The 22447-nt window shown below is 32.5% G+C and overlaps 1 protein-coding gene across 1 annotated transcript in view; it reads left to right on the top strand.

Moving 5' to 3' along the window:
* The window catches only part of LOC145298768 (polyamine-transporting ATPase 13A3-like), a 195046-nt gene that overhangs the window by 150786 nt on the left and 21813 nt on the right, over positions 1-22447 (top strand). Inside the window, exons 18-21 of the mRNA XM_080144344.1 lie at positions 210-317; positions 3918-4074; positions 9645-9713; positions 20034-20148. Of these exons, the coding sequence (XP_080000470.1) occupies positions 210-317; positions 3918-4074; positions 9645-9713; positions 20034-20148 (449 nt within the window). The remainder of the gene's footprint in view (positions 1-209; positions 318-3917; positions 4075-9644; positions 9714-20033; positions 20149-22447) is intronic.

Below are 22447 nucleotides of genomic sequence, written 5' to 3'. Positions count from 1 at the left end.
AACAGGTCTGAACTAAAATAACATCCAGCTAACTTACGTTTATATATCAGATTAACTATTTTAATTTAATATCAAAAAGATTAAATTAATGTGGTTTTAAAAGCATCTCTGAATAAACTGTTTTTACAATGAATGTTATTTTTTTTATTTGTCCTCTTCATTTGGTCTAAATTAAATTTTGTCTTATTTTCTTTACTAAAACTAAAAAGGATCTGAAAGAACCTGGCGAGGAAGAAAGCCGTTTTGATATGATTGCGCCAACCATTGTTTCTCCAAAATCTTCAACTGTAAATGATAGCAATGTCATTTCTACTGAGGTAAGTAAATTTGCTGTGTATGCCTATCTAAAAAAAGGGAAAAATGTTTCAGGAAAGAATAGTTCATCATTTATTTTTATTTTTCATATACTAGCAGGGAGAGGTGTGCCCGGCTCTTCCCAAGCGTAAAATACGCTTAAATGTGATATTTTAATTTGTCTAGATTTTGTATATATTAATATAGTCGTGATTTCAAAGGTAAGAAAAAAAGTATTTGGGTGCCATCAGATAGAATTGAAACCAAACCTGTAGCATTCAAAGCTGATGTTACCACTGTACCAACGTGACACGTATATGAACTGATTAAAAATTAAAAATAAACTAAGTTGAATGTATAAAATGTGTAACGATTTTTTTTCAATTTTAAGCCATTTTTGACCCTTTAAAAGGTATTTAAACTGGTTAATGACACATAAAAGAACGGTTCATAAAAAATCCAATCATTTGAGGCCCCTAGCACTGCTCTGCGTCTTTTAGTTTCGGAGGAGATAGAGTTTGAAAATATGGAGACAGACAGATAGCTTTTATATATTAAATAACCTATTCATGTGGAGGAATATTTTTATTAAAAATGATTGGCATCCTAAGCATCCCTTTAATTTTTTTTTTATTATGTATTAACTGTGAAAATGAATGTATAAACTCACCTGCCATGATCGTCTTACATGTTGTTCCAGCTAAAGTCATTGTCCGTCCAGTCAGTAGTGCAATGAAGAGTCTTCATACCAAGTAAAACCAGAAATCAAGTTTATAAATAATAGATATTTAAGATAGTCTTCAGTTTCTATACATTTAAACATTAAAGATTTACCATTCACTAGCAGGACCTGTGGAAAAATCCACAGCAACATCTTTCATATGTAAAATGTTGCTGCTGGCTATTCTGTAGCTGTTCGGTATGAATGGAGACCCTGTGATATTATTGTAGCCTTCTTGTTAAAACTGTAAAATTATTTATCTAAGTAATCTTGTTAATGTAGTGCCAGAATATATCAGGTTATGATTTATCTCCAATATCCTTTAAAGAGTCTGTGATGTATTTCCATTGTATGGATGCCCTGCATGAACGGAAACCCCACAATATCATTAGATCATCGTTAGACAGAACAGATACTACCCTTGGATTCTATCCAGAAGACCAAGAATGTATATTTTAGTTGCACGTACGGCTGAAAAGCAACATCATTTTTTAAATTTTTATTCTTTTTTTTTAGATTGCATCTTTGGTGATCTGGAGATCCTATTAATTAAAAAAGAGGATATAAGGTGATATTGGTCCTGGATATGACCTTAAACTATATCCAGTGGTGAAGCCCTAGCTTGTGGACTTTAGGGAGTGTGGAGCCACCCTTTAATTGCCATTGCTCCCAGGTCCACTCGGCCCCGGTGTGGTAGTACCTGCTAGGGTCCCAACTATGGTTTTTTTTTTTTTTTTTTTTTTTTTTTACAAAGGCATCACCACATTATCAAGGCCCAGAGGCCACTCAAGGATAAGGGTTAAAGAGTGTACAGTAGAAGTTGGTCAATTTAGTAATCATTAGTAATGAAAATTTGGTAAATTTAATAACTTATATGGAACGGCTCATCAAGAACTTATTTACTTTAGACTTGAACAAAACCATATTGTAGTCAGCCGGAAAGCAGGAAAACGGAAGACAATTCCACAGGCGTGCAGTTCTAAGAAAGAAGCTTTGTTCATGGAATCTACGTTTAGGTTTAGGCACAGATAAAGAGTGGGGGAAATTATTGATAGTGTTTACAGCTAGACGAGTGTTTCTTGTGAAAGTTTGGCGAGGGGGGACCATAGATTGAAGCTCAGTTGAACACTTTCCATGAAAATAACGATACATCAGAGACAAACTCGCAACATTTAAATGGTTAAATAGAAACCGACTTGAAAACAATAAATATATTCTATTAAAAATTCTTTCTTCAAAATCTTTGGATTCGCCATTAAATAACCTGAAAAGGGTTGATATGCCGTAAAACCAAAAACAACCAACCAACCTAGAAGGTGATACACTACAAACATTAAATTAGCATATCTATATACTAATTTAATGTTCATCACCTTCTTTTCTCCTTTTCAATAAATGGGATCTCTCAATTGAATAATTTATAATCTGGAAACCATGACATGTGTACATACATACGTTAAAGGTACTACATATTAATATATAGATTTATTATTTTGATTCAATGCTACAAGTCTGTTATTCATCATAGCTCTCCTCCAAATCAACTCCTCCTCAAACGTTTAACCTCCTCCTCTTGTGTACATATGTGTGTGTGTGTGGGGGGGGATTCTGTAATTGTATCTTTCTATTTCTTTGGGATCTCTTCACTTTTGACTGATTCTGGCCCTTTGTTGGTGGTTATTCTTCAGCTGTCCATAAGAAATATTCACTGATGATAAAAGTCAACTGGTCTCCAGACATTAATTCTCTCACAAAGCCAAGCCCAGCAAGACTCTTCCTCGAATAAGACACTTACATTTTTTTAAATAATGGAAATATCTCTTGGGTGGTCTGACTGAACAGAGATATTTTCAACTCTCACAACTTAAGGTCTAAAAGCCACTTTAGTATAAGGGTTAATGAATTTGTCAACCAAACAGTTAAACAACAGCGTGAGAATTGGTTAGAATGATCGAGACTGGCCCAAAATTAGATTATATAGGACAACTCGAGAAGAATTTGAAAATGATCTATGTTTTAGTCAGTTGGGAAGCAGTTTCATGCTATTGTGTTCCACAAATAGTTCTTGGAAACAAACTTTGCTCATGGAAGTTTTGTTTTAGGCATACGGAGGGAGAAAGGAAATTTAATGACAGTGGATGTAGCTAAACGAGTTCTTATTGTAAATGTGTTACAGGGTAAAACCATAGAGCGGAGCTCAATTGAGCACTTACCATGAAAATAATGATAGAAAATGACAATAATAAAATGTGAGAAAGAAAGTGTAAGGAAGAGGAAGGCACATCACCCAATAGATTTCAGATGTGGCAATCGTACTCCATTTTAGGATGTATTTGCCTCTTATACAAACAAATTGCATCCGAAATGAGATTATTTCTGGAGCAATAGAAAGATCCAACCATTTTTCCAGCCACCTTAGCAACAGATTTGATGTAAGTCTTCCATTTTAGATCTGGCGTGAAGATAAATCCTAGAATCTTATGAAACTCATGACTACATTAACTTTCATCACCATCATCAGGAAAAGGCTATCAGAAAAAGAATTTAATAAGTGTTTTCTTTAAACACTGATTGGATAAAAAATGGGCACCCTGTCATGTGGTATTGTCTTGGTATATATCCGCACAAAGAGGCAAAGTTTTAGTTTTTTATCCACGTTCCTTCTCCATCCGGTTTAATGTTTCTTGTGTGTCGCTACACACTTAATTATTTTGTTTATAAAATCACAACTACTTGACCAATTTATGACTTTTGGAATATAATATTTTTGTTACAAATTTTTCTTTACTTTTGTTATTTAATGGAAGAGTTCTCGACACAAACCGAAATTGTAATAATGTAAAGTTTAGGAAAAAAGAAAAACGTTTTGGAAATAATTTTTTTTTTTTTTTTTTTTTTTCAGATCACTGGACAAGAAATCGGAATCATTCGTCAATTTCCGTTCTCCTCCCGTCTCCAGCGAATGTCTGTGATAACAAGGCGACTCGTTGCCAAAAACTTTGAACTCTATACCAAAGGATCTCCAGAGATGATTGCCTCCCTTTGCAAACAAGAAACTGGTGAGTTATCTCCCCTTTCACTTTATACAACTAGCTTTAATATAAAATTAGTTAAACACACACAACCACATATTTGTCTAATAAAAATAACTAATCATAGTTTCTTTTTTCTTTTACTTAGTTTTGAAAACAGCTTAATACATTACGTAAATTAAATGTGTTATAGCCCAACGATCAGGTGTTGAAAATTGCAGGGGAGATAACTTCGCTTCAACTTTATTTTTTAGTTTGCAAAATGTAATGTTAAGAGATTAACTAATACATTTAAACAACTTAATAGATACTACTACTACTACTACTACTACTACTACTACTACTACTACTACTAATAATAATAATAATTGTTTTCTTATTTGTAGAATGTATAGCAAGTGTGAGGGAGACAATTACATTTTATTTTTTCTCCAAAAAGGCAATTTCAAATTAAAACTGGAAAGTAAATAACAACTAAAAAGAAATTTTATTTTATTTATTAAAATTATCAAAACTTTAGCAAAATGATTTAAACAATAAAAAAATTAAGCTAATGAACGAACAGAACCTTTAACAATATTATGTCGATAAAAAATGTTTATTAACAAAGAACTTTAACAATCAGAACAAAAAAAAAAATGAAGTAACATAATGTTCTTTTATATAATTATTCGAGGGAATAAAGAAGTTGCTGTGTTCCTAGCTTAATTTAAAAATGTTTCCAAATTTGACATTCCCGAAAAATGATTAATGAACTTTCCAATATATTAAATTCCAACAGCCAATTAAAAAGTTGTGATTTGTATTACTTTTGGTCAAGATCAAAGTGTAGTATCTGTTCAGATGCTGCACTTCCATTTCTTGTTCTCTGTCGGTGGAGGATCAGTCCTTCACGACTGAGACAATTTTTTTTTATTTTTGTACCTTTTCTCCACATTAAAAAACGACCTTGGTGTCTAATAGGTACTATATACATAGATTCAAAAAAGTTGTCAAAAAACAAATAAATAACAAATAAATGTTATCAAAGGCAAGACAAATTGCTTTTCTACCAAACTGATAATTTTTTAGTGTTTTTATTTAATGTAAAATGTTTATTCAACTCGAAAAACATACAGTATTTACGGATGTATTGGAAAAATGCATATAGCGACGGACTGTGTACTGAACACCGTAAATTTAGGAAAATGAGATAAAATAAAAAAAAAACTATACAAAATACTGTTAGAAACTCGCTCAATATATGTTACCGTGACATAGGCTGACATATATTTGGTGGGTTTTTAACAGTATTTGCATAGTTTTTTATCTGTAACTCATTTTCTCAAACTTACCGTGTTCAACAGAGAGTCCAGCACCATTTTAAATTTTCCAATATATCAGTAAACACTATGTTTTTCGAGCTGAATAAATTAAATAAAAGCACTAAAAAATTATCCAATTAGGTAGAAAAGTAACTTATTTTGCTTTTGATAGCATTTATTTGTTATTCATTTGTTTTTTTTTGACAACTTTTTCGAATCTGTGTATAGTAATACAATCCCAAAAGTTTTTTACCTGATTTAAAGTACAATAAAAAAAAAAATTAAACCTGTTTTCATTCTTGTCGAGAATTCTCACTATATTAAAAATAAAATAAAGACATCTGTATAATGTTCATACCTGTGGCACAACAAAGATATCATATTCCAAAACTCGCGTAAACTGATTAAATCGTTTTATTTTTATGAAGAAAAACATTTTTAAAAAGATTAATAGGAAATTGTAGGCATTACAACAAATCTAGTAAGTATGATTTAGTGTTGAGTTATCTACCTTGCTTTTTGAGATTTTTTTCTTTTTTTTAGAAAATGGTTTGTGAGACTGTCATTTCTCGGATGCTCATTAAATTTGATTCTCTTATTTAAAATAAAACTACTTAATTTATTTAATATTTTAAATATGATATTTTCGTTTCATCATGGATATATACATCAAAGATTTTTATTGATTTTTGATTTCTAATATAAGGGGAATTCTGGACAAGGACGCATGATTTTGTTTTTATGTAACCAATAAAGAAATTGTTGATGTCCTAATTTGATTAATAATAAAATACAGATGTATTCAGAATTGAAATTACTTTTTTGTTTGCAAAAAAAATAAAAATGGAGTTGTCTCCCTTATATTTGAAGGTACAGTTTATAAATGTGGTAGTGGTTCACTTAGCAAAAATGCCAATGGAGGACCAGATTATTGTACATGGATTATTTAGAGGTGATAAAACCTGGTTATTAATTTAGGTAGTCATATTACAAGTAATAATACATGTTTTTTTCTCCTCTATGCATGCATTATTTACCTATGATAAACTGCATTTATTTTCATCTTTATATTTAGACTAGCGATGGGTACCCGGCGTTGTCCGGGTGTTTGGAGGTGTGTGTGGGAGAGGGGTTTAAAAAAAAAAAAAAGTAAGTATGAGGATCGAACGCGAACCATTGGGGCAAAGTTGTGAAAAAAAAAAAGTGCGACGTTAACCATTGCCCCACCGCGACATGCTTATGGAAACACGTTTGAATTTATTTAATTACTTGGATTTAGCAGGTGCTCGTTTTAATGAGTTAATGAGGTCAAGTTTGACTGCTGGATTTCATTTACTGCTGAACGCTTTTTTTCCCCCCAAAATGTTATAGGAAAAAGACTAACCCACATGCGGCGAGCGACAAATATTGAATATTTATCTTCCCGAAATCGAGCAAATTAAATAGTCAGGCGAGCTTCGTTGTTAACTAAGATATTATGATTTATATGTGATATAAAAAGTTTTAAAAAATTGTGAACCGGCCAACCGCTTCTCTGAAAGAAGCCTTTTGTAGACACACAGAAAAAGCAAACACACACACATACATACATTTTCGCTTTTATATATATATAGATTATATTGTTGCATATGTTTAATGATAAAATATTACTGTGTGCTTAAAAATCCACTGTCAATGTTTTTAATGGAGGTATTTACTGTCTTTTTTTTTTTTTTTACATGGGAGTCACCACTTATCAAGGTCCAAAAGACACTCAAGGATAAGGGTTAATGAATGTAAGGTATTCACTGAGATAACAGTGTATCAATAGTAGTAAGAATGGGGTAGCAAAGGATTATTTAAGGGGAGGCTCAACAAGAACTTGTTTACATTGGAATTGAAGATGACTGTATTGTAGTCAGCTCTACAGGCGGGCAGTTCTAAAAAAGAAACTTTGCTTATGGAATTTGCATTTAGATTTAGGCACCGATAGAGAGTGGGGGGGAAGCTTGATGGCTACTGTAGCTAGTCTAGTGTTTTTTGTTTGAAAGTTTGGCAAAGTGGGACCATAGATTGAAGCTCAGACGAGCACTTAGCATGAAAATAATAAAAGAACAGAAACAGGCTCGCAACATTTCTTCTATGGGTTGCAAGAAAGAGAAAAATAGGGTGTCACCTATTGGTAGGTAAAAATAAAGGGATTGAGCATAGTCAAGGGCAATCCAAAGGTCCCCTTTTCATTATCTACTGCACTAAGATGTAGGAAATGGTTCCATTCCTTTTCTCAAGATTACACCACTTATCCTTGATCCTCATCTAAGCTCTTAGACTGACAGCAACAAAGCCACTTTAGTGACTGTATATGCACCTTGCAAAACAAAGATTTTTCTCTTATTTGGGTTTGAAGATAGATGGATGTGTCTGTGCAATGTAGTCGTTGGCTTCATATTTGAATGAGCAAGTCAGGACACGTATGAATATTGACGACTCACGTGCCAAGTTAATGTTGTGTCCTCATTTAAACCTTGGTGTGAGCATGATATCACAGAATGAAATGCATATATATGCATCAATATTAGTGTTGGGACGGTTAATTGGAATCTGGAATCGGAAAAATCAGCTTTTTGGGGTATTGGAATTGGGAGAATTAGAGCCTATTTTCCGATGCCAAAACCAATTCCTTTAATTATCTTATTTTTTTTTTTTTTTTTTCGAAAACGTCTTCCACTGCTTGTAGTAATAACAAAATAATAAATATTTATTGATTTAAACTTTCAGTAAGATTAAAATCTCTAGATCACCCCGTCACAAGTGTTTTTAAGTTTGCGAAAGTACATGCACATTTAAGATGTGTTTTTACGGTAATCGAGACAAAATAACAACTTCATAGTAAAATATTTAGAGGTTATTAAAAAATCAGAAGCGGTAATTGTATCGGAATCAGAGAAAAATATTGGAATCGTCCCATCACTAATCAAGATTGCAAGAAAATGAGAAAAATTTTTTAAATGTCGAGTTGAAAAGTACACTTGATAAGCACACGAGTCTCCTCTCTGTACTTGTTTGAAAGTGAGCCAGCCGATAGTGAGTCTTAGAGAGAATTACTGTGACACAACAATGGATTGTAGTTAAAACAAAGAACTGCTATCTGATTAGGAAAGAGAAAGGAAGAACAAATCTATTGTCGTGATGTAAATATGTATCGGTGACTTGTCATAGACGGCTTGTAACAAAATGAATAAAATCTGGAAATCCAATTTTTCTCATAAATTCAAAATCAAAGTTTTCCGCAGACTTATTGAGCCAATCTTACTGTATGGATCTGAAACTTGGACTTTTTCAGCAAAACAACAGCGTCGTTTGGACGAATGTTACGCACGTCTTTTGAGAAGAGTACTCAACCTCTCATGGCGACACCACCCAACTCTAGAAATGGTATATGGAGACTTACCGAGAGTATGAACCTCAATTTGTAAAAGACGTGCTCAGTTTGCTGGGCATTGTGCACGTGCCACAGATGAACTTGCTTCATTATTTGTACCGTGGAGGCACCCGTCATCTCACAATCAATCACGAAAGTTAACTTTTTCAGATAGGATACAACAAGATACATTTATCTCCAAGGAAGATCTTTTGGGTGCTATTCCAGATAGGGAATACTGAAAGAGTGTAGTGAGTTCAATCTCGGTTGAGACCGCAAGATGTTGATGATGATGATGATCGGTGATTTTCGTGTGAAACCAGACGAAATAAATAACTTTTTTTTTTTTCATTTAAAAAACATGTTTGCGCCAAAGTTTTCTATTTTTTGAGTTTCTACATACAATGTTTGATCCATTTTTTTAAAGTAATAACAGCGTTACATCTGGCTTTGTGCTTCCATATAATGTTGGAAGTAAGTACAATAACTCTGATCATAGACCCTTTTATGATTACCTCTCTTTTCTGTTGTAATCCCATAATCCCTTTTCCTCTTCCTGTCCCAAATAAAAGTATACTTCTCTTTATACCCGTCACACGCGTGTTTGTGTCCTCCTTTAAATCTTTGTTCCAGTTCCTTTTCTCTTTTCACTGAAATGCAACTCGCAACATATGACTTTATTTTTTTTTATGACTGTTTACTGCTAAACGGCCTATTTAGGAATCGCAGGTAAACCATTGACTTTCCACTTGAGAGCAATAGTCTGAGACATGTAAATAATGAAAAATAATGTTTACTGTTTATTGTCGAGAATATATTGTAAAGAAAAAAAAATATTTTAAATTCTTATTTCATCTATTTTTGTCTATTGTCCATGTTGCAATCCAAAACAGTTTCGCTATTCAATATGTACCTGAAAGGTTCGCCAGAAGCTGTCGTTTCCCTTTGTAAACCTGAAACTGGTGAGGCACACACTGTTGACTTTATTTCTTTACCAAAAAGCTTTATCAAACAACCACCATCCTTCCCACCCGCGGTCAAAATCCGTGTCCTCAGCTGCAATACCATGTTTACCGTCAACTATTAATAACTGCAGGTTTCAACTCGATTGTTTTTGTTTTCTTTAATCTAATTATTTATTTTTATTACTGTCGCGACTAAAGTCATAGTTGAATTATGTCTGACATTATTATTTTATCTATTTTCTGTATGGAAACAGATCCAGGCAAGGTAGGAAGCTACTAGATGGGTGGAGTTAAATAAAAATAAATATTACTTCAAATTAAAAAAAGTAAAAATAAGTGTCAGATGAACAGATCCCGACCCAGATAACAACACTTCTTTCTCCTCTGTTAAAAACATCCCTCATGGAATGTGAGGACTAACGGACAAAATTAGTGAAGTAAGAGTTACAAGGCTGCCGAAAGTAAACCCCCAAATTTTTAAATGTAATTATTTATTTTCCTTACTGTTGAGATTAAAGTCATAACTAAATTATTTTCAGCATTATTTTTTTATTTATTTATTTTTTTTTTGGGGGGGGGGGGATTGTTCCAGACAAGCCATGAAGGCACAAGATGGATGGAGCTAAAAAAAAAGTAGATGTAGAATAAAAATAAATATTACTTCAAGATCTAAAACGAACCAATATTAAATGTTAGACGGCTAGATTCCGGCCCAGAAAACGGTAATACTTTCCCCTTCATTAGAAACCTTGCACATGGAATGTGAGAACTAAAGGACAAAATAATGGTATTCATACATGCTATTGAGTTGATGCAGAAAGTAACATGTTGTACATGGCTAAACCACGTGAGATACAGGGACATAAGGCATCTAAATATCCCCAATCTCAAGTTTATGTCAGAACATGGCCAAAGAGATATATACACGAGAAGCGTTCCAAAAGTAATGCTTTCTATATTTTCTATTCCATCCAAATGGCTAAGAAGCAACTGCAAAATTTCATTATGATGACTGAACTTATGCATTCATGACATGAAAGTTTCATTCCTCTGTTGCAGATATTGACAGTGTGAGACTCAAGAAAGCAACTCCTGCCATGGACGTGTGTCGGAAACAGAGAGGTGTCATTGAATTTCTGGTAAAAATGCATTGAGAACGGTGGTGACTGTGTAGAAAAATAAAATCCATAGCACAAAAGGTAATTTGTTTTAATGGTATGACTTCCATCTTTGTTGCTCTTCAACATTTTGAGTTAACAAAGAAAAAATAGAGGGCTTTACTTTTGGAATGACTCTTGTATAACAAAGTGAGCTCTGGACGCCCATGTGCAGTCCTCGTTCATTGTTGGTAAAATTGGAATGATAGTGACTATGTAGAAAAATAAATTTGGGAGCACAAAAGGTCTCTCATTTTAATGGTACCACTCCTGTCTTCATAGCTTTTCAACATTTTGAGTTGAAAACAAAAAGATAAGAGGCTTTACATTTTGGAACCATCCTTGTATAGTCAACTAGTGTCTATGAAATGTTCATGACTTCCACTCGTTTGAACACTCTAGATTGTCATTGTATTTGCCTGAATTTGACATTTACTAGTTCTTAATTCCCTTCATTCCTGTGGCAATTGTTTGCTGGCCCTGTGGCTTAGCAAATGAAGCAAAAGGTGGCTTCGTGGCTGGATTTGAATCTCCTGACGCCAGGAATTGTTACCTTGCGCTGATGATTGCATGAGCATGAAACATTATTGTCTGTAGGTAAAAATAAATAATTATTTAATTTAGGAAAACATCAATTTTTGGAACAGAAATTTATTTTGAATAAAGAATACAGTTCAGATATTTTTTTCCTTAACCTATGGATTTTCGATGTAGGAAAATTGATACTACATAATTAATTAATCTGTGTTCCTATTCACCTCAGGATTCTGAGATATATATATATATATATAATTATTATTATTTACTGTAATAATTATTAAATAGCTACAGACACTAGTGTTTCATCCTTTCGGGAATCATCAGTGAAGAGTGTCATGATTAACGTCAGTCAAGGAATTCAAACCCCAGCAACAGAAGTCCTGTCTGGCTTCATTAGCAAGGACCCAAACCATTCAGCTACCATCAACAGTTGAAATTAAACATTTATTCTTATTAAATGCTTTTCGCGTCAGTCAGTGACCTTATCATATGGCAATCTGCGCATATTAGCTAAGTTGACCGACTTTATTACAATTGAAAGTGCTTAACAATAAGAAACAAGTTTCTTAAAGGGGCTGTCATAATTATTTACTTTAATAAGTATTAAATACCTACAGACATTAGTGTTTCATCCTTTCGGGAACCATCAGTGCAGGGTGTCACGATTAACGTCAGTAGCTATGCTAGGAAGACATGGTAATCGATTCTTCTTCCTAGAAAATCAAATGAATAGTTAGAGTAGGGAACATTTTTTTCTTCCATTTTATCAAAATGTAAATATATTTATTTCTTCACTAAACAAAACCTTACTCCAAATGCTTTCCTTCGCTCCTTACCATTTAAAAATAATTTTCTTTAATCCTTTTTTTATGGATCTTCAAAAGTTTTTCTTTCAAAAATCTTTCCTTCTTCATTCCTTGGTAAAAGCTTAAATATATTGAAAAATCTATTGATAATGTCTACATCGTAAGTTTTCTGGTAAGTATCCTTCTTAATGATTCCCAATATCCGATCCGTATTTTAATTCATGTTTAATTCTCCTACATTCCCCTCCTCAGCTTGGATCTCTCGTTTTAGCATTAACTTTTAATGATTTCGTTTGTTTATTTTTTTTTTTTACGCACACAAGCGTGTACCTATGAAGATGTACAATCATATTTTTTAGTAAGTGTGCTATTATCTTATTATTGATCTAATATTTGTATGAGTTATCTGCACTTTGTTAGTTGGAGGTGTGACATATCTCAGTAAGGTAAGTCATGTTGGTCATTAATTCTCTTAATTTTCAACTTGCTAATCAATTTGAACTTTAGATGTTTATTTTTATTGAGTCTCAGTCAAAAAGAAAATAACAGGAAAACATTATAAGCAAAAAATATTAGTTTACATCCAAACTTAAGCAAAATAAGCAAGTAGAATCTTAATTTAAAAAAAATTAATTCATGTAAAAGTAATAATATCTAGCAATCCCAGGTTTGATGACCTTGTCTTATATATCCAATAGGTTTAATAGTTTTACATTTTGCATATCCTGAGCTACCAAATTCCTCATTAATGACATTGCTTACTAGGCTTTACAATACAATCATTCATCCCCACTTGGAATACGAGTCCCTAATGTTTGTCGGAGTTGGCAAGGTGTTCTCTGATTTTCTTGAGAATCTACAGTGTTGTGCTGTCAGATATATACTACATATTCCTTGCTGCGACCCTGTCCCCTTTGGAGTATATGATCTGCTTGGATTAGATCTGCTGTCTACTTGCCGGAATGTAACAGTTGCTTCTATTGCCTACAGATTATTTTATGATTCTTACCCCACCGCAATGCTTAAATACCACTCTGTGCTTCGACTGAACAGACCAAATTTGCGACGATATACATTCACATAACCCCCTCAGCATAATTACAGAGATGTTTGCTCAGAGATGTACTCCTTTTGAATTGTATTACCTGGTGCAAGGGAGGTAATTTACATACACCCTCTTTTAAAAAGATTAAGTGTTGACATGTTTTATTTAATTTCTTTGACACGCAGTAAGCCCTGACTACACCTATATTCTTACCCCTACTATCCCTGAACGGAATCCTTGAGGGAATTTCATGTTAAGGTTAATTTTTTATTTCTGAAAGAGAATCCAATGTTTCTTCTTCATATTAGAAGAAAGAAGGTAATCTTCTATAATAAGCTTGACTTGATACAAGTATTGTTTTTGAACATTGAATAATAAATTAATTTTATTCTTGATTAAAATTCTGTTCAATAACTTCCTGCCATTTTTAATGTAAATAATTTTCACTGATAATTAAGTATGTTCGGAAATTTTCCTGTTATTTTATTTTTGAACTGCCATATTCCACTTAACAATCAATAAAATTAGCACTAAATTCTATTTTGAGCCATGGATTCATCACTCAGTTAAAGAGAATGAACATTCCAGCAGTTTCTATTCAAATGGCATACAATCTACACAAATGGAAGTGGATGTTTGTATATTCACAAAAAATTGAGGTTGTCTAATGTATAAAAAAGGTGATATCCATGTCAATTAAAATAAAATGAATTTCCTTTGGAAATAATAAAAATATTATATTGTAATTGGATGACCAGTGATTTTAACTTTGAATTCTGGGAAAGATCATCCTTCTAAGCAATTTTATATTAGTGCCGCTTGTCTTATCCCTACTTATAATTTCCTTTTTGAACGTTGTAGCTAATTAAATCTAATGTCTTATAAAGTACATAAACCAAATCAAACTTCTCTATGGATTAAACAGAATTAATCAAATGCAGACAATGATTATAGTAAAAATTGTTTGCTTTTTGTAACTGACAAGAAAGCTATTTCTGAACTGAAAGCCATTTTGATTTCAGACGAGTTTTCGATGGGTAGCTAATCTGTATAAGTCCTGGAGATGGAAAAGAGTTTTTGGTAGATAGATAATCAGATGAAAAAGTTTTCATTGGGTAGCTGATCTGTATAAGACTTGAACTTTAAAAGTTTGCAGACGAAGAGCAAAGATTTTTACCATGGGGACACAAAAAATTATGAGCGGGAATGCTAACAGATCCAGTTTTTAAATATTTTTATGTAGCGATTCCAGTTTCTGGTTGGTTGCTAGTAAAACATGGCTCCATTTGATTTGTTGGTTCCCGTCACCAGTGTCTACAAATAGAACCATTTCAAGTTGCTTTAATCATACCCCATCATTATATAAAAAATATTGCAACAGCTATTCTTAACAGGAGTAGTGGCTTTCATGTTATCTTAGAGGAAGATAATTATTAATCAGAAGGAACCATATCTTGCTTGTCACAGTCATCCTATTTGTGGAGCAGAAGCTGGATGTTAAAAGGAACAGACAATTTTGACTATAACAAATATATTTCTTTAAAATATGTGTGAAAGAAATTGATCTGTAAATGGAATCTATTAAATATTATGGTTCTTATTCAGATTGGCACTTGTGGCGATAAACAAAAAAAAAAAAGCTTTTATCGCGTACCTATTTGTCATGGAATGAAGATGGTATATTCCAAAGATCACAAAAATTGATCAAATACTTTTTTTTTTCTTTAAATAAATTTGCCGTTTTTTTTACTGATAAGTGAAGGCCGAAACCATTTTAATATTCTAAATTTTTTTAAACTTATATAAGAACTAGCCTTAGTGCCCGGCGTTGCCCGGGTGTTTGGAGGTGTGTGTTGGGCAAAAAAAAAAAAAAAGTTGTAGGAGACAGGCAGGCTCGAACCCGTAGTGCAAAGGAGGAAAAGAAAGTGAAAAGAAAAGTATTGCGTTAGCACCTATCGCCAAACCGGAAGTGACATAGGTTTAAATTAAGGCTAGACAATCGAAAAGAGGTGATTACTTTGAAAAATATCATCGAAAAAAGCGACTCCTCCTTGTTGAGGGTGAAGGAATTAATGTTTTTAGCCAATTTTTCAATAGTTGTCGTCCAAAGGGTCGAGCTTCAAAACGATTCTGATCTCGTGAAAATCCGTCACCTCTGTCGAAAGTTTTAGGCAGACATACATACATACATACATACATGCATTTAAACAAACAGGTGATATTTATATTATAGATGACCCTTCTAAAAAATGTTTACATAATTTGAAAATTTTATTTTCTGAAAAAAGGAAAAAATATGCATTATGTCAATGAATTATTTAGTTTTAAATCTTATATATTTCGGTTGTCTCCAACATAACTCCCCTCCAAAAAATGAAAATCAGTTGTCTGTCCTTTACTATCACAGCTACTACCCCCCACCCCCCGCTCATCAACATAGATTAAAATCTGATTTTTTTTTTTTTTTTTTTTTTAAATAAAAAAAAGTATTTGATCAAATTACGTGATTTTCTGAATATTTCATCTTTGTTCCATGACTGGTACGTACATCATTTTGTCGCGATGAGTGCCAATATGAATAAGTACCAATATTTTCCAAAGTTTTAAGAACTTAAGGCATAAAAAACTTTTAGCAAAATAAATGTACTTGGCATTAAATAACCCTAAAAGAGTTCTTATGCCATCAAACAAAACAAGCATCAAACAAAGAATTTGTTGTCCATGCCAGACCATTTTTTTTTCTTCAGCTAAAAGTTTTGCATTAAACTTTTAAAAAAAAAAAAGCAAATGTTTCCTTAAATTATAAAAAAAAATTTTTCTTAACTTTTTTTTTTACATTAATTTTTTAAATTATTATAAAAAAAAACAATTTTTCTTAAGTTTTTTATTATTAATTTAATTACAAACAATGCGAACATATTCAATTAAACTTTGCCATCGGTTTTGCTTGGGAATCAAATATTGACAAAAGATATGTGGACAGACACATATGCAGACATGTTTGCTTTGTATATCGATATTGGTGTTAAAATTATATATTTTACTTTTTTTTTGCTTGTGGGGAGAAAAAAAATTTTTTTAATGCGGTGACATTTTAAGTTTTTAATAAATTAAACATTCTTATTTTTTTTTAATTTATTTTGCTTTATAGGATTATAAAGTATTTTCTATAATTTATTTTTATATATAACAGTGTATATTTTTTAAAAATTTATTTATAAATGTTTGATGCTGATAACCAAAACAACATGCGTGTTTGTCTTTTTATATTTTGAAACAATAGTTAAAGTATTTAAAACGGTTTTCTTTGGCAGAAGTTTGGAATGAGACTTAATTTTTGAATGATATTTTTATATTTGCTTTACCTAAAAAAAAAAAAAAATCCAAATGTTGGTTATTTTGAGTAAAATTATTGGAAAATAAGTGTATCCCATGTCTGTACATAAAATAACTTTCAATGGTTATTCATATGGGTGAAATCTGACTGTTCAAAATGAAATAACAAGAAAACTTACGTTTCTAATTTTTTTTAGATGAGGATTGATAATCCGTTATAATTTCTACTGTTTATCGTATTGTACCGATAATAGCACTCAAGATGAGAACATTAGTCAGAATCTAAATAATATTATATTATATATTTTTACTCACATTCGCACCTAACAAGGCATATAGCCACTTGGTCACAAGGGGCTACTATTTGAGATCATGCCTAGAAAAGATTAAGATATTAGTTTACATTACATTTAAACTTCTGCATATCAGCACAGCCAGGGAAGCAGGTAGCAGGAAGGGAATTCCAAAGTCTAGCTATTCGAGGGAATAAACTATTAGAGTAGAAAGCTTTCTGGCATTTAGGGATCTCAGCAGTGAAGGGGTGAGATTTTGCTGCTATGCGGGTTTACCGTGGATGTGTATGTTGAGGGAGACAAAAGTGCAATGAGTTCATCAGAGCACATTCCATTAAAGTATTTGTAAAACAGGCACAGAGATGCAACATTACGGTGATACAACATTACGGCGATGGGACAGGGGTTGGAACTAAGTGGACAATGTGGGACTTATTAGATTGAAAACTCTGTTTTGGACCCTAACCACAAGGGAGAGACTGGTGGTAGACGTACCAGCCCAGGTGTGGCAACAATACTCCATCCATGGGCGATTTCTAGCATGATAGAGGGAACCCACCTTCTTTGCAGTAACCTTCACAATATCTTAATGTAATAACTAGGGCTGTGACAACAGCATATTCTTTTTATTGTTTTGACTCTTGAGTATATATCCGTTAATATCTTATATGTTTTTATATAGATGGATGTGGTTCTCGGTTGATTAAGTATGTCTGTGTCGGATATATACCCGAGAGTCAAAAGAATGAAAAGAATATTCTGTTGTCACAGCCCTAGTAATAACTTACTTATCAAGCAAAAGTTTCTGTATGCATGAAAAAATAATAGAAAAATATTGAATAATATTTCAGAAAAGAAATCATTTTTTATAATGTCTAATTTTACAATCAAGTGACACCATTATGTGTCTCAAAGTCAGTTTGTCATAGATTATCTCCCTTCTGCTAGTAAGATGCTATGAAATCTTGTGGTTCAAATAGTAAATTAATTTTATTCATTATTAAAATTCTATGAAATAATTTCCCATCATTTTTGGTGTTCACTAATACTATCAATTGATAAGCACATCTATATGTGTTTCTGTTATTTTATTTTGAACTGTCATATTTTACTTGTTAATCTGAGTAAGAACCTAATTTTCTTGAAATTTATTTTTCAATAATTATGCACTAAACTAATTTTTGCATTAAAATTATTTTCTTTAAAGATATGTTTTTTTTATGAGGGGAGTGAATTTTTGGTGCTTGTTCAGAATTTTCTATATAAAAAAAAAAAAAAAATTAAGAAAAATCTGATGTGTAGGAAAATAGCATACATCAAAAATCATGTAAATTGATCAATTAATTTTAAACAAGAAAATTAAAATTTGTGGCTAACGAACAGTGGTAATATTGGGATAGCATTTTGAAAGCACGCTGAAGACAAGGAAGAGAACTGCAAATGATTCAAACTTGTGACATTTTAGAATGCCGTTCTTAACATGGGACATAGGAAAAACTCAAATTTTTTAAAAATTGATTTTTTTTTTTATAAAAATAAAACTGCTTGAACAATTTATGTGATGTTTCTTTCCATCATGTCTATGTACATCATACAGAGATTTTCTTTATTTTTGTTTTTAAAATAAGGGACAAGGATCAAACCTTTTTTTAATTGTCAATTTCAATGCCAAGCTTTCAGGTTTAAACGATTTGGTAAAATATTTAAAATAGTTTGAATACGAAATGACTTCAATAAGTTTCTAGACTTTTTGTACACATATTTAAAATTGTTGTAGACTCTTGAAAATTCGATATGTTATACATTTGATGAGATGATTGACCAATTTTTTGATTTCAGGTTCAAATGAACAGATAGGGCGGGAATTGGAATACACCCTACTAAAGCCTGATTGTCACAGTTGGCAAATTTCAAAAATACAATCTGGACATAAGGACACTTCAGAAGAACGATATGCAGTAAAATTCTGTTTTAAACTTGGGAAAAAAATGCCACAGAAATGTATGGAATGCTTTAGGCTGCGTTTGGACAATGCATAAATCAAGCATTGGTTTTTGAGTAGCATAAGAGAGTCAAGGAAGCAGGGATGATGAGATAAGGAAGTCAGAATGCCAGGGTTGATTGGCCAAATAAAGAATTTCATGGATAAGGACCGCTGTGTGTCTCTGGAGACAATAAGTGCCGTTTGATGTCAGTGTGGGAACTGTACACACAATTATTCGTGAAGAACTGAAGATGCGAAAGATTTGTATGAAGTTTGTCCCAAGAGTGCTCAGAGAAGATCAGAAAGAAAGACATTTTCGTTATAGCAGGGAGATGGTCGAGCTGATCAATTCAGATTTTGCAGTTCTTAATGCTCTGGGGATCTGCAGTGAAAGCTGGACCTACTGCTATGACACAGAGACAAAGAAACAGTTCCCAGTGAAACATGCTGGCTTTCTCAGAACAAAGAAGGCCAGACAGAGCAAATCCACCCAGAAATTTATGATCCTTTTTATTTTGGCAGCACGGGCATGATCTACATGCACGTGGTTACTATTGAACAGACAGTCAACAGGGAATACTAAGTTGAAGTTTTAAGGGTCTTCAGGAAGAGATTCTGTCGGAAGAGGTCAGCAATTTTCAAATGAGATCTGTAGAATTTTCACCAGGACAATGCACCAGTTCACAACTCCATCCTTGTCACAGACTATTTGAACAAGATGGACATCAAGACAGTTTCTCACCTTCCCTCGTCCAGACCTTGCTCACTGTGACTTTTAGTTATTCCCTAAGCTCAAGGAAAACCTTAGAGGCTGTCATTTGAGAAATGGGGGATGAAAGAATCTGTGACGAGTCATTGATACGCTCACATAAGTGGACTTCCATGGAGCCTTCTAGAAGTTGTTAGAATGGTATAACAAGTGCATTGCAGCCGGAGGAGATTACTTTGAAGGGGACTAGAGTTTTATATGTGGACTGTCAGTAAAAATGCCCATATGAAAAAAAGTCTGGAAACTTATTGAAGGCACCTCTGATATTGTTTGAATTTATCGGTTTTAATGTTGTTCATTTTATATTATTTTTTAAATGAGAAAGTGATTCATATTTTTATTTTTTTTTTAACTGATGAAACTTTTTTGTAACTTTTTATCTTTTAGTTCCTTATAATTTTCAAGAAATTCTCATCAAATTTACCAAACATGGTTATCGAGTCCTTGGATTTGCATATAAACCCCTGAAACTCAACTATATGCGAGTTCAAAGAGTCACTAGGTAAGTATAACTAATTTATGCTTTTTCCAGTGTAACTATCAAAGAAAAAAAAAAGTGGTAAAAAAAACAAATATATATAACAAATAAATGTTACCAAAGGTAAGATAGGTTACTGTTTTACCCGCCTGATAAGTTTTTTTGTTTTAACTTATTTTAAAGGGTTTATTTACTTTAAAACATGAAGTCTTGAGTCTTAAGTTAGAACAAGAAAAAAACTTGCTGACATTGGATGGTCATCTAGGGAATCTCAATAATCACAAAATAAATTCCTGGTAGAAACTTACCCAATAAATGTTGTTCTGTTAGCTATATTGGAAAATGCTCAACTAATTTTTGGTCTCCCATCTCATCTGCGCATCTTCTTTCCAATTGATTACAGCATATTAATCTTCAAATCTAATGTAAACAAATGCTTATTGATCTGTCCTCTTGGATAATAAATTCCTTTAAGGTAAGCTTCTGCCCCTCTCACTCATTCTTTCTGGTTCTGTGATGGTGACAATCTCTTTAACCATTTTTGGTGACTCTTTCTGAATTTTTTAGATGAGGGTTGTTTATTTATGTTATATAAATAAGTACATGGAGAGATTTAAAAATCGAGTATAGCTGACCATATCTGGAGGGAAAAGGAAAACCATCTACCATTATGGGATGAAGTAAAAATTATAAACAGAAGAACGGTGAACACTAAGACAACTCAAGGAAGCAGCACATATACTGTGAGACAACCAATTACTAAGTATGCCTAGTATAGAATTTAATACAATATGGAACCGTTAATTATAAATAATAAATAATATATACAGTAATAAGTAAAACAATAACACACATAACTCTTTTTCAAGATGTCTTTTAACATGTTTTATTAATCATTTGTTCATATATATATATATATATATATATATATTTTTTTTTTTTTAAATATAATTATTCACTGACACGTTTTGTCGTCTATGTCTCATCAGAGTGGCTGAATCTCTAAATTCGAAATCTAGATTCATCTTGCTAGATTCAGCCACTCTGATGAGTCGTAAATGATGAAACACATGTCAGTGGATAATTATATTTAAAAAAAAAAAGCAAAAAAAAAAGAAAAACAATATATATGCTGCTCCCCATGTGAGGGTACCAAATTGGTTAAAGGGAAAATTATTCCCAAGTCGCGTTTAGGTAAAAATGCACTTTGGTAAATAATTGAATTCATTCACCACATATAGCAAAAACATAAACAAATAACATATATATATATATATATATATATATATATACTAACAGTTTAGCCCGGCTTTGCTCAGGCCCTATGTGCAAATACCCTTCATGCAAAATTTCAAATGTTTAGACCAGAAATTATCTGAGTAATTTGGTAGAGACCGCAGAGGTAATTTTTAAAATACTTTGACTCCACTTTTGACCCCTTAACATTTACTGTTTTGGCCTCAAATCAAATTAAAAAGTTTGACCCATGTCCAAGTAACCTACATTTAAAATTTCAAGTGTTTAGACCAGAAATTGGCGGAGATGTTTGGTAGAGTTTTCAAAGGTCAAATCGTTGAACTTTGACCCCTTTACAACAAAATTTCTGTTCGAAAACTGATTAAAAAGATTTTCCCAATGTCATATCTTGAGTCTGTAGACTGAAAATTGACAGAGTAGTCTGGTAGGGAAATGTACACACACACAGACAATTTCACTTTTCTAGATATATAGATATCTATGCAGTAATGTATAGTAATAATAATTAATAATAAATAGCAATATTTACAAAAGAAATAGAAATAGGTTGAAGGCTCCTAAAATTCCAACTAGAATTGTCTGCAGTGTTTAGAATACTTGGTAAAATCAGTTGTGAAAGTGATATTCACCTGAAGGTTGAAGTGTGGGTGACCGAAAAATACCAGAAAGTAAATAAAGAGTTCCGTTTGAAATTCTGTCCAAATTCCCAAGTTTGACAGAAAGATTCCAGAGTTTGACAAGATGCACCGACATAAATACAGTTCGACAAGATACACCTGGTTACATCATGAAAATCACATTATGAAAATCACACTCAAAATGAGAATACCACGGACAAACCCAACAAGCAATAGAATTCCCAGATGCCAGAAAGCCTCCTACTCTAATAGTTTCTTCCCCAGAACTGCTAGACTTTGGAATTCTCTTCCAGGTTCCTGACTGTACTGATATGCATAAGTTCAAATGTAATGTAAGCCTACATCTTGCTGCTCAATTCCCTACATAGTATCCCTACAAATTAAGTCCCTGATAGTATCCCCCTATATCAAAGTGGCACTATGCCTTG

This window comes from Euprymna scolopes, chromosome 2 (genome assembly GCF_053919585.1).
Source record: "Euprymna scolopes isolate OS-2025 chromosome 2, ASM5391958v1, whole genome shotgun sequence".
Taxonomy (NCBI): Eukaryota; Metazoa; Mollusca; class Cephalopoda; order Sepiida; family Sepiolidae; genus Euprymna; species Euprymna scolopes.
The sequence above is the reverse complement of the archived record's forward strand: the minus strand, read 5'-3'. Positions and strand labels throughout refer to the sequence as shown.